This window comes from Myxocyprinus asiaticus, chromosome 2 (genome assembly GCF_019703515.2).
Source record: "Myxocyprinus asiaticus isolate MX2 ecotype Aquarium Trade chromosome 2, UBuf_Myxa_2, whole genome shotgun sequence".
Lineage (NCBI taxonomy): Eukaryota > Metazoa > Chordata > Actinopteri > Cypriniformes > Catostomidae > Myxocyprinus > Myxocyprinus asiaticus.
The window spans coordinates 23,999,055-24,010,407 of NC_059345.1; the positions used below are offsets into that span (position 1 = coordinate 23,999,055).

The 11,353-nt window shown below is 35.9% G+C and overlaps 1 protein-coding gene across 1 annotated transcript; it reads left to right on the top strand.

The window, feature by feature from the left end:
• Nucleotides 1-3,020: 3,020 nt before the first annotated feature.
• On the top strand, nucleotides 3,021-5,109 carry LOC127410206 (39S ribosomal protein L52, mitochondrial-like). Its single transcript, XM_051645352.1, has 5 exons — nucleotides 3,021-3,068; nucleotides 3,326-3,395; nucleotides 3,524-3,591; nucleotides 4,770-4,834; nucleotides 4,943-5,109. The coding sequence occupies exons 1-5, from the start codon at nucleotides 3,035-3,037 to the stop codon at nucleotides 5,087-5,089; spliced, it is 384 nt and encodes a 127-aa protein (XP_051501312.1). The 5' UTR covers nucleotides 3,021-3,034; the 3' UTR covers nucleotides 5,090-5,109.
• Nucleotides 5,110-11,353: the final 6,244 nt, after the last annotated feature.

Below are 11,353 nucleotides of genomic sequence, written 5' to 3' on the forward strand. Positions count from 1 at the left end.
TTTCTAGTTATAAATCATGAAACGGTGATACTGCTGTTAATTACAAGGACCAAAATGTAATTTTTCTTTCAATAAAGTTTTATCTTTTAAGTGACACTGCTTCATTTCGCCAGAGACAAGCAGCGATGAAGGAGGAGAGCACAGATGAAACACTTGTGGGTCTTTGCTAATTTATTCAGACATGTCAGTTATCTGTTAACGTGTCAAATATATTTAAAACATCATCGATTCTGATACAATTAAACTGGAAATGCACTGAGGATGATGTAATTCATAACACCCAGACTGTATAAAGATATGTGATAACTGTAACACGTTGTAATGAACAAAAAAGCACTATAATGTGAATGTATAGTATATATTTAATGTGTATATACTAATGTTAGTCAATAAACAACACATCATAAGATCATGAAGCACATACTTAATCCACACCACTTTGTAAACATATTAGTCTTATGCACTAAAATGCCTCGGTTGCTTTCTGTGTGTTCTTCATGAGTTAAAAGTAACACTTACATTCATACAGATGGGATCATCATAGACGTTTTGTAATATTTTGAGCAAATCAGAGCAGAAAACAATACAAAGACATTTGTAACTTCTGAATGAGAGATGCTTATGGTGGTGTTTAAGGTAGGTGTGTGAACTCGCCGACAGATGAATCGTGGATAAAATATATTTAAATGTCCTTGAAAGTCAAATTAGGTCTCCTAAGCAACTAAATTGGCCCGGTTGCTAGGGAGGGTAGAGTCACATGGGGTAACCTCCTCGTGGTTGCTATAATGTTTTTCTTGCTCTCGGTGGGGCACGTGCTGAGTTGTGCATGGATGCCGCTGAGAGTAGCGTGAAGCCTCCACACGTGCTAGGTTTCCGCAGTAACACGCTCAACAAGCCACGTGATGAGATGGGCGGATTGATGGTCTCAGACACTGAGGCAACTGAGATTCATCCTCCGCCACCCAGATTGAGGCAAGTCACTACACCACCATGAGGACTTAGAGCGCATTGGGAATTGAGCATTCCAAATTTGGGAGAAAAAAATAAAAAAATAAAATACACCTTTCCTGGGACTTGGCATGGATCAAAAGCGTTTTTTAAGGTTTTTCTTGATACAGTTTTACGGGTGTTTTTCGATTCACCGCCATTGTTTCTTCCAGCTGATGGTCACAAATATGGCGGCTGTTGGGAAAAAGTGATGTCACTGAAACAGGTCAATACTGATGGAGAGCACTGATATATATAGATCCGTGATGGAGAGTCTTTTATTTTTGGTTGATGGCGTAGAAAAAAACATTTTCTGTCCTCGTAGATGTTTGATTTGGAATAATAAGGATATCAAGTAGGCTATAAAAATAAAACACGTTACTTTGAATATTGGTTTCTTCTTATTGGTGGCATAATTGTTCCACCGCAACTGCTATCTACTTTCATACACTGATTTTTTTAAATAAATATAAACTTCCAGGATCTGCTAAGGAATACGCAATTGTCTTTGATGCTATTCCATCTGGACTCCTTCAGTTGTTGCATTTTGCTGAAGCTGTAGATTCAAATCCTACTGTTGATTTTAATTTAAAATTAGATTGTATGAGTATTACTGAGAATAAATGCAACAATAGTTTCCTTAAACAGATTTGTCAGACAGTTAAGATGCCCCCAGCAAAAAGCTTTTGGAATTCACATTTTCAAGATATTAAGTGGAAGGAAGTTTTCATGGTCTCTAGGAGATATTGTGTCACCAATAAGATAAGGGAGGTTTCATTTAAAATTATTCAAGTCAAGTCATTTTTATTTGTAGAGCGCTTTTCACAACACACATCGTTTCAAAGCAGTTTTACAGGAAATCATGCATAAAAAAATAAAATATTTTGTTTTTTTAACTGTAATATCTATAATGTCTTACAGTGACCATTGTGTAGTTTGATTAAATATTATTATACAATGTGTATAGAAATTAAATAATAATTGTATTTAGAACCCCTGTGAACAAGAAACACAAAACTCCATAAGATGTTGGTTAATGGAGAAAAATAACCTTGGGAGAAACCAGGCTCACTGTGGGGGCCAGTTCCCCTCTGGCTAAACAACATGAGTATAATGCCAATATTACTTAATTATGTGCAGTGCAGGTCATGGTTTTAAATTTGTAAATTAAGTAAGCATTAAGGTCCATTGTTTAAAAAAAAAAAAAAGATTTTTGTATGAACTGTAAGATTAATGACTAATGTCTTTGAAGTCCATCCTGGATTAACTGCAGAAGTTCACACTGATGCATTGTCCTTTGTTAGTTGGCAGATGAAGGGTTATGTTGGCAATTAATTGATAGTCTATGTATTCCATTTCAAGAGTGTAGTCCATCAAAAGACAAAGGTGATGCAGGCAGAGATCAATGCATTTACCCTGTAAATCAGGTCATAAGGAGATTTTTAAGAAGATATTGTTTTGACATGCGTGTTTTGCAACTTTAGCAGTGAGAGTATTGTGCATCTTGTCTTTGGTTGTATTTGTATTAAAAAAAAAAATTCTTTCTTTTTTTTTTAAGGAGATCACTGGGATTGAGATTACTTTGGAAGTTAAGATTGTTTTTTTTTTTATTTTTTATTTTTTTTTATTTTTTTTTTTTTTATGATACACCCTTAGAATAGAAAACCTGTTATGTCTTAACCAATTTATTATGTTAGATAAATAGTATATCCATAAATGTAGATGGTCAAAGAAGATACCACATTTTGGACAATTTAAGTTTGAGCTCTATCAGTATCTTGATAGGTTGGAGGGTGTAAGGAACACCAAGGCAACAAAGACTCTGAAGTGCTGTAGAGCCTTGAACTTTTACCCATCTTAGACACCCCTGCATCTACGGCTCTTGAATATTCTAATACCCCTTTGTACATAGTTATATATTTGTTTTTCTCTCTCTTTGCTCGTTTCTTTTTTTCCTTCTTCTGCCATGTGAATTGTTGTAATAAAGCGTTACAAAAAGAGTCTTTTATTTTGTCCTTCTTGCGTACCGTAGACGGTAAAATCCAAAATGGCAGCACCCTTGAGGACGTTTTGTACTACAGGTGAGATAGCGAGTTATTTAACATTTAGCCGAGGGATTTGTCTTGAACATACCATGTGTTGTTGCAAAATAGATGCTTGTATTAAACTGAGCTCAAGATTGATCTCTAAGCTTTATTCTTGCAAAGGCACAGCGTTATATGATGGTGCTAATGGTGTTACTGCCCCTGAGGCAAATAAGTATCAACTGAGTAAACTACTCTACAAAAAAAATAAAAAAATAATAATAATAATAATATATTGTTCATATTCTTTTCAGTGTTGAGGGAGTCTATACGCCCGTTTTCATCGACGTGTGTGACCCATGCCGGAAAGAAATGGAGACTAGAGTGAGTTACAATTTGAATCTGAATTATCAGTTCAATTACATTGTAATAACAACAATTATTTCCATAATATGGATTTTCATGTGTTTTGTGCTATATCTTAAACTGCTACGCTACCTTTTTGCTTGCAGAAATGGTTTAGCGTGCAGCGGATCAGAGTATGGACCACTAACAGATCTGCCTGACTGGTCATTTGCAGGTGAGCTTAAAGGGATAGTTCACCAAAAAATGAAAATTCTCTCATCATTTACTCACCCTCATGCCATCTCAGATGTGGATGACTTTCTTTCTTCTGCTGAACACAAACGAAGATTTTTTGAAGAATATCTCAGCTCTGTAGGTCTATACAATGCAAGTGAATGGTGACCAGATCTTTGAAGCTCTAAAAAGTATATAAAGGCAGCATAAAAGTGATCCATAAGACTTCAGTGGTTAAGTCCATGTCTTCAGAAGCGATATGATAAATGTGGGTGAGAAACATATCAATATGTAAAGGCCAAAGTATACTTCTGGTGTCCACATTGCGGATCACTCTGCGCATAGTATGTGTGATGCAAATTGCATCATCAGCACAACTGCGCGGCTTGACCGCGTGCCACCTAGGTTTTCGGCTGTGCACGTTGCAGACGCATGCACCTGCTATTGACTATACTAAAAGAGTATCACAAAGAAGTTGTAGTAGGAATGTGTCAAAAGTGTTCGTATTTGCTCGTGGTCAGAAGAGTATACTCACAAAGGCAACGCAGTCGACCAGGTGTGAGCCGATCCAGAATGTGCAAAAACGATGTATACCTGGGCCTTAAGTCCTTTTTTAATATAAATTCTCCTCCCTGCACATTAGGTGGCAATATACAGCAAGAGTGTGAATCGCCAAAAACAAAAGAAAGATAATCCGAAAGTGGAGATTGATAGTAAAAAAGGGCTTAAATATTTATCTGTTTCTCATCTACATTGATCATATAGCTTCTGAAGACATGGATTAAACCACTGGAGTCATATGGATCAATTTCATGCTGCCTTTATATGCTTCTTGGAGCTTCAAAGTTCAGGCCACCCTTCACTTGCATTGTATAAACCTACAGAGCTGAGATATTCTTCTAAAAATCTTAGTTTTCTGTTCAGTAGAAGATAGAAAGTCATACATATATGGGATGGGAAGAGGGTGAGTAGATTATGACAGAATTTTCATTTTTTGGTGAACTATTCCTTTCATTTTACAGCTTCAAAATTGTCAATGGCAACAAGAGGATGTCAAAATGAGACATTCTGTGCTTGACATTCCTATTGTATCAGAGGGTCAGAATAACCTGTAAACAGTTCTCATGTGAATGTAAATTGAGGCTCAAGAGTTATTTGTTGATATATTATGAATTCCAGATGGAAGGCCTGCACCTCCACTGAAAGGACAGATCAGAAGACAAAAGCAGAGAGAGGAGTTTGCGGTAAGACTCTTTATGTTTTGGGATCAGTCGTCATGATCAACAAATATGTTGTTGTTTTTTTCTGCTGATATTTTTAAAGTTAATGTTTGCATCTCTGTCCCCATTTAGAGAAGAGCGGTGTATCTCAATGCAGAGGTGGATAAAGGGATGGAGCGATGGCAGGAGAAGAAGAAAGAGGAGAGTCTGAAAGAAGAGCAGTTGAAATCTTTAATGCTGAAACCTAAAGGAAATTTACTATTAAACAACAAAAAATAAAGATATTTGAAAAAGTAAAACTGAAGCTGGTGCATGATTTTGATATATAAGGATAATTACATGCTAAACATAGCAAATGGATGCACATATACTCTTTTTGTTGGTGGAAAAAAAAGACTACCCAAAGGTTGTATTATCAGAGGACAGTAAGTAGGCAGGCAGGCATTAAACACACACTTTGACTTAAAGGGAAAGTTAAAAGAATATTCTGGGTTCAATACAAGTTAAACTCAATTGACAGCATTTTTGGTATAATGATGATGACCACAAAAAATAATTTCAACTTGTACCTCCTTTTCTTTAAAAAACAGCAAAAATGGGGGCCAATCCGTAAACGTTAAAATACTCACTGTTTTTTAATTATTGCCACAAGACATAAACAGTTTGTGTTTTAATGTGATTTTAGTGTGATAAAATCGCTTGCTAAATGTTTCTATGTAAACTCATGCCCAATTTTACAACTACGTTGCCATGACGACGTAATGCCACAAACCCTAAAACAACCATAAAAATGATGATTTAAACAACTTGGCTCAAATAATGCACAAGTTTTAACAGAAAAATTTATATAAATGCTTTTATAAAATTATAAGGTTCACATTTCTGCCTTTAAACCCTAAAAAAAAAAAAATGTCTCACATTCACTTCCATTGTAAGTGCCTCACTGTAAACTCAATTTTTGATTTTTTTAAAGGAAGGACGAGTTGAAAGGATGTTTCGACATAAAGGAAGCTGTCACTTTCATTGCATCTTTTCCCCTACAATTAAAGTGAATAATGACTGAAGCTGTAGAAAATCTTCTGACACAGAAGAAAATCATACAGGTTTGAAATGACATGAAGGTGAGAAAATGATGATCTAATTTTCATTTTGGTGAACTACCCTTTAAAGCACATTTATTAGAGGTACTGTCACCCTGGAGCAACAAAGTGCCTTGCTCAAGGGCACAATTACAACAGCTTGTCCATCAAGCCAAGAGGCAATTATTTTCAAAAGTAACACATTTCAAAAAAGGAAAATTGTTAGTTTGTTTATAAATTCTAAGACAAACATATTTGGACACTTCCTGTCAAAAGTAGTGGAACATGTCCATAGTCCATGTGATGAACTACACCCATGGTTATACTCTGCTAATGCACCTAGCACAATGGATTTCATATCCAGTAAATCTGACATTGTGATCAGTTCTTGTAAAAATGGCTCAGAAAAGTGGCTCGTTCTGAGACAAGGTTTAGAGAATTTGTTGGCAAATGCCACTTGGTTTGATGTTGGTTTTTTTATTTATTTATTTATTTATTTTTTTTTATGCAATAACATTCAAGAATTTTAAGTGTTGCAGATAATTTTTGGGGTAGGTCACATAAAGTAGCAGAAGGTCACTGTAGGTCACCACTTGCTGGCTATGAGCCTACAACCTTTGGGTTATTAGACCAGACCTTTAATCACCAAACCACCCTATGTGAAAGTTGCTGTGAATAAGTGAAGGTTAAAACTAAGATTCTTGACTTTGGTAATATGTGCAAATTGCTTTAAGCATTGGTAACATACAAAATCCAACTCATCTGGACTATGTTTAGATAGTACTATGGACTATGTCTAGTAGCTGGTAGCAAAGTAAAATGTTCTTTTCCGTATAAATTGCACTCAATTGTCACTTGGAACTATTCACTGAAGATCAAATCCTGGCAAAACTACAACAGAACAGTATGTAGGCAATCTGTTAATGCATTGCATATACTATTTTGATGTTTAATTTTATATTTGTTAAAGGACTAGTTACAAGAAAAACACTACAAGATTTGGAATTGAACCAGCAAAAGGTTATTAACTAGATAAATATACCTGGCTAAAAAAATAAATAAAAAAAAATCTGTGTTTGGTCAAAGCATCATAGACCAAAAACAGCTCCCTTAATGAATTTGGCAATGGCATAAAATATCCCTGTCATAATGTATCACTCCACTAGGATGCAGTGTTTCTCCAACTACTTGCTGATCTCATTTCGGCAGCCATTTGTCTCTGATAATTCTTCCAGATGGAATAAAAGTTTTTCTTAGGCAGGCTGAAATGTTCTACTTTTTCTGATTCCACACTTTTTTGTATTTGTATTTTATTTTGATTTATTTTTTTTTTCTGACGATCTTCTGTTTTTATCTAGACGAGCTGTCATAACATTACTTCCAAGGTAAACAACAACAAAATAACAGTGAGATGAGATTTAAAAAAAAAAAAAAAAAATCTTTCATCATTTACTCACCCTCATGCCATCCCAGATGTGTTGACTTTCTTTTTTCTGCTGAATACAAGGATTTTTAGAAGAATATCTCAGCTCTGTATGTCTGTAACTTTGAAGCTCCAAAATGCACATAAAAGTAGCATTAAAATAATCCATATGACTCCAGTGATTAAATCCATATCTTCAGAAGAGATTTGATAGGTGTGGGTGAGAAACACATCAATATTTAAGTCCAATATATAAATCTCCACTTTCACATTCTTCTTCTTTTGTTTTTGGCGGTTCACATTCTTTGTGCATATCGCCACCTACTGGGCAGGGAGGAGAATGTATAGAAAAAAAAAAAAAAACACCAATCATATCACTTCTGAAGATATGGATTTAACCACTGGAGTTGTGTGGATTACTTTTATGCTGCCTTCATGTGCTTTTTGCACCTTCAATGTTCTGGCCACCATTCACTTGCATTGTCTGGACCTACAGAGCTTAGATATTGTTCTAAAAATCTTTGTTTGTGTTCAGCGGAAGAAAGTAAGTCATACACTTCTGAGATGGCATGAGGGTGAGTAAATGATGAGAGAATTTTCATTTTTGGGTGAACTATCCCTTTAAGACTTTGCCAACTGTCTCCAGCCTGAGAAAGTAATTAAGGGTGTTGCTATAGTGACTATTTTATATTAGCCTGCAAAATGCCAATCCACTTTCCTCCCATCTAAATCTTGAAAATCAATCAGCGCAACCATGGATTATGGGGAAATATTATGTAAATTATTTTCTAGACAGTAACCTTGATCTTAAACATCGATTTCTGAATTGGTCTTTTTCTAGTCTTGAGGTTTTTATGATAAGAACAAGAGCTCAGACACTCTGACACATACTGTTTGTCATTGTCTGTTACTGTCAGACTTGTTCTCTCTCTCTCTCTCACTCATTCACTCACTCATAGGTCTTCCTGCTGATTTCAGCAGCCTCTCTCCATAATTATGGCTCCAGTTGCTGAACTGCAGATTTTTTTCCGCTGGTGTTTTACTGGACGCTGGATCAGATTCAACTATTTTTGTCAGCACTCTTAAGACACTTTTTTTGTTGGAAGCTGACAAACACAACATGAAATATCCCACGCAAATCTCTCACACCATTTAAAGTTCCGGAAATGTTTATATTTATTGTTTTAATAAACATTATTACGTTACATATACAGTAGTTGTATGTGTTATTGAGCGTATGTACACCTCTGTCTTCTGCGTAACTCAGACTATAATTTATATGTCGTTCAAGGCTTTGGGAAACAAATCAAGAGTCAAGTTTTTAATATCTTGTTTTTTTCACTTTGATCTTCATCCATTTTTTTCCCCATTGTCCATTTTCCTGCTTTCTCTCTCACTCTGTCCCTTTCTCGTGTTGTTTTGGTTTTTCACAGAATGAGATCCAGATGTTGCTTGAAGTGCAGAAGGAGGAGAGAGAGAGTGAAGGACAGGAAGGGTCTGGAGGAGGAGAAAAGAGAGGAATTAAGAATGAAGTGAGTGTGCAGTCTGCTAACATACAGGAAAAGAGAAAAGAAGATAAAGAAAGTGGGAGGTTGAAATCACACATGGAACATTAGAATATGGAGTTGAAGGGTGTGAAGATGGCAGACTGGGGGGCTAGAGGTGTGTGTGTTGGAGGGATTCCTAACAGGATACGACAAAGCTAAGGTTACAGTATGTTAATGTTTGGGCTTGGCCTGGGATTTTGGCATTCAGCAATACACTTCTTGCTTCGTGTGTATGTGTAAGGGAGAGATAGAAAGAAAAAGGGTGGGGGAGTGAGAGAGTGTTAACACTGGTTAATAGGCTATTGCTAACAGTAAAGTCAAAAAGCTCCTATATCACATCTAATTTTCCACAACTCGTGTTGTTTGGAGTTTTTTGTCTACTGAAATCTCTTGGAAAGATATTTGTTCAATGTTTGTCAAAGGAACAATCTAAAAACACTTAAACAACTATAAAACACATTGTAGTGACTGTACATCCATTCCTCACAACCTTGTTGTCACTCCTGTCAAATATTAAAGATGGCGCTGCTGTGAATAAGGTAGCTAACTGTTAGCTGTTAGGTCATTTTTTTTACTGTAAAGGAAGTGAGCTGCTGGTTGCAAGACACCCCTTAAAGGATTAGTTCATCCAAAAATGATTCTTTCATGATTTACTTACCTTTAAGTCATCCCAGATGTGTGTGACTTTCCCTCTTCAGCAGAACCGAAATGAAGATTTTTATAAGCACATTTCAGCTTTGTTTGTCCATACAATGAAAATGAATGGGTGCCATGACGCTGCTGGCTGTTTCACAGTCCAAAAGGCATACTGAGGCAGCATAAAAGTAATCCACACGACTCCAATCGATCAATGAATGTACTCTGAAGCAAATCGATAGGATTGTGTAAAAAATAAATTGATTAATTCACTTAAAAAAAAAAAAAATGCTTCCTGATATCAGTTGACCCATCACGGAGCTGTCGCATGACTTAAGCGCAATGGCACATTCACATGAGAAGTCGGAAGCACGCGTTTTGTACAAAAGAGGAACGAATGTCATGCGAGAGTTAAGTAATTTCAAACAGCAAGCGCTGCGGTGAGCTGAAGCAACGATATAAAGTTAAAAATGTTTTAATTATCGATTTGCTTCAGAAGACATTAATTGATCGACTGGAGTCGTGTGGATTACTTTTATGCTGCCTAAATGTGACTTTTGGACTGTCAAACAGCAAGCAGCATCATGGCACCCATTCACTTTCATTGTATGGACAAACAGAGCTGAAATGTGCTTATAAAAATCTTCATTTCGGTTTTGCTGAAAAAGTAAAGACCCATCTGGGATTGCTTAAAGGTGACTCAATCACAAGAGAATTATAATTTTTGGGTGAACTAATCCTTTAAGCTAATCCTGGGTTCAATACAGTTTGAGCTCAATTGACAGCATTTGTGGTATAATATTGATTACCACAAAAAAACATTTTGACTTCCCCCTCGTTTTCTTTAAAACGATACAAAATCTGGGTGACAGTGGTGCACTTACAATGGAAATGAATGTGGCCAATCCGTAAACTTTAAAATACTCACTATTTCAAAAGTATAGCCACAATACAAACAATATGCGTTTTAATATGATTTTAGTGTGATAAAATCGCTTACTAACCTTTTCTGTGTAAAGTTATAGACAATTTTACAACTTCGTTGCAATGACAATGTAATGTCAACAAACCCAAAAAGATGATATAAACAACTTCATCAAATAATACATGAGTTTTAACAGAAGAATTAATGTAAGTGCTTTTATAAAATTATAAGATTCACATTTCTGCCTTTAAACCCTCCAAAAATTGGCCCCATTCACTTCCATTGTAAGTGCCTCACTATAACTTTGATTTTCGCTTAAAAAAAAAAGATAAAGATGAGTAAAAAAAAAAAGTTTGTCTTTTTTTTTTTTTTTAGTAATCAACATTTTGGCACCAATGCTGTTGATTGAGCTTAACTTGTATTGAACCCAGAATATTCTGTTAAGAAAGCCCTTAGTGACAGTAGCTTTACAGTTATAACTAAAGGTTTTCTTAACTTCAGGTGTTTCTACCACATATGTTTGATAAATTAAAATGATAAAAAATGACCCCACATCCAGGGATAAAAAGATATCAGACATCAGACCTGTCATCCGGATATTGGCAGTGATCTTTCTTACTTTTCGTATCACTCTGCAATCTCTACAAGAATAGGCTAATAAAATCAGCCTTATTTTCTGCTGTTCACCTCTCAGAAAAACTGCAGTGTGTGGTAAGGAATAGTATATACTAGTAATGTAGGTTACACATACCACTGTCTCAACTGCAAGCAGCAGTCCAGGCCACGTCCTGTTCTATGTTTATGTGTGTGTGGGCGTTTGTGTACTTTTTCCCCTGGCCACCCCACCAGATGAGAACCAAGCACACCAAACATGAGTGCCAGAGCTCTCCCACACCATTATGCACAGAGCCAGACTTCCTTTTCTGTCCTTCT

Coding starts and splice junctions, on each gene's coding strand:
- LOC127410206 (XM_051645352.1), top strand. CDS start 3,035: ATGGCAGCACCCTTGAGGACGTTTTGTACTACAG. Junction 3,396..3,523: donor GGAAAGAAATGGAGACTAGA/GTGAGTTACAAT, acceptor TTTTGCTTGCAG/AAATGGTTTAGCGTGCAGCG. Junction 4,835..4,942: donor AGCAGAGAGAGGAGTTTGCG/GTAAGACTCTTT, acceptor GTCCCCATTTAG/AGAAGAGCGGTGTATCTCAA.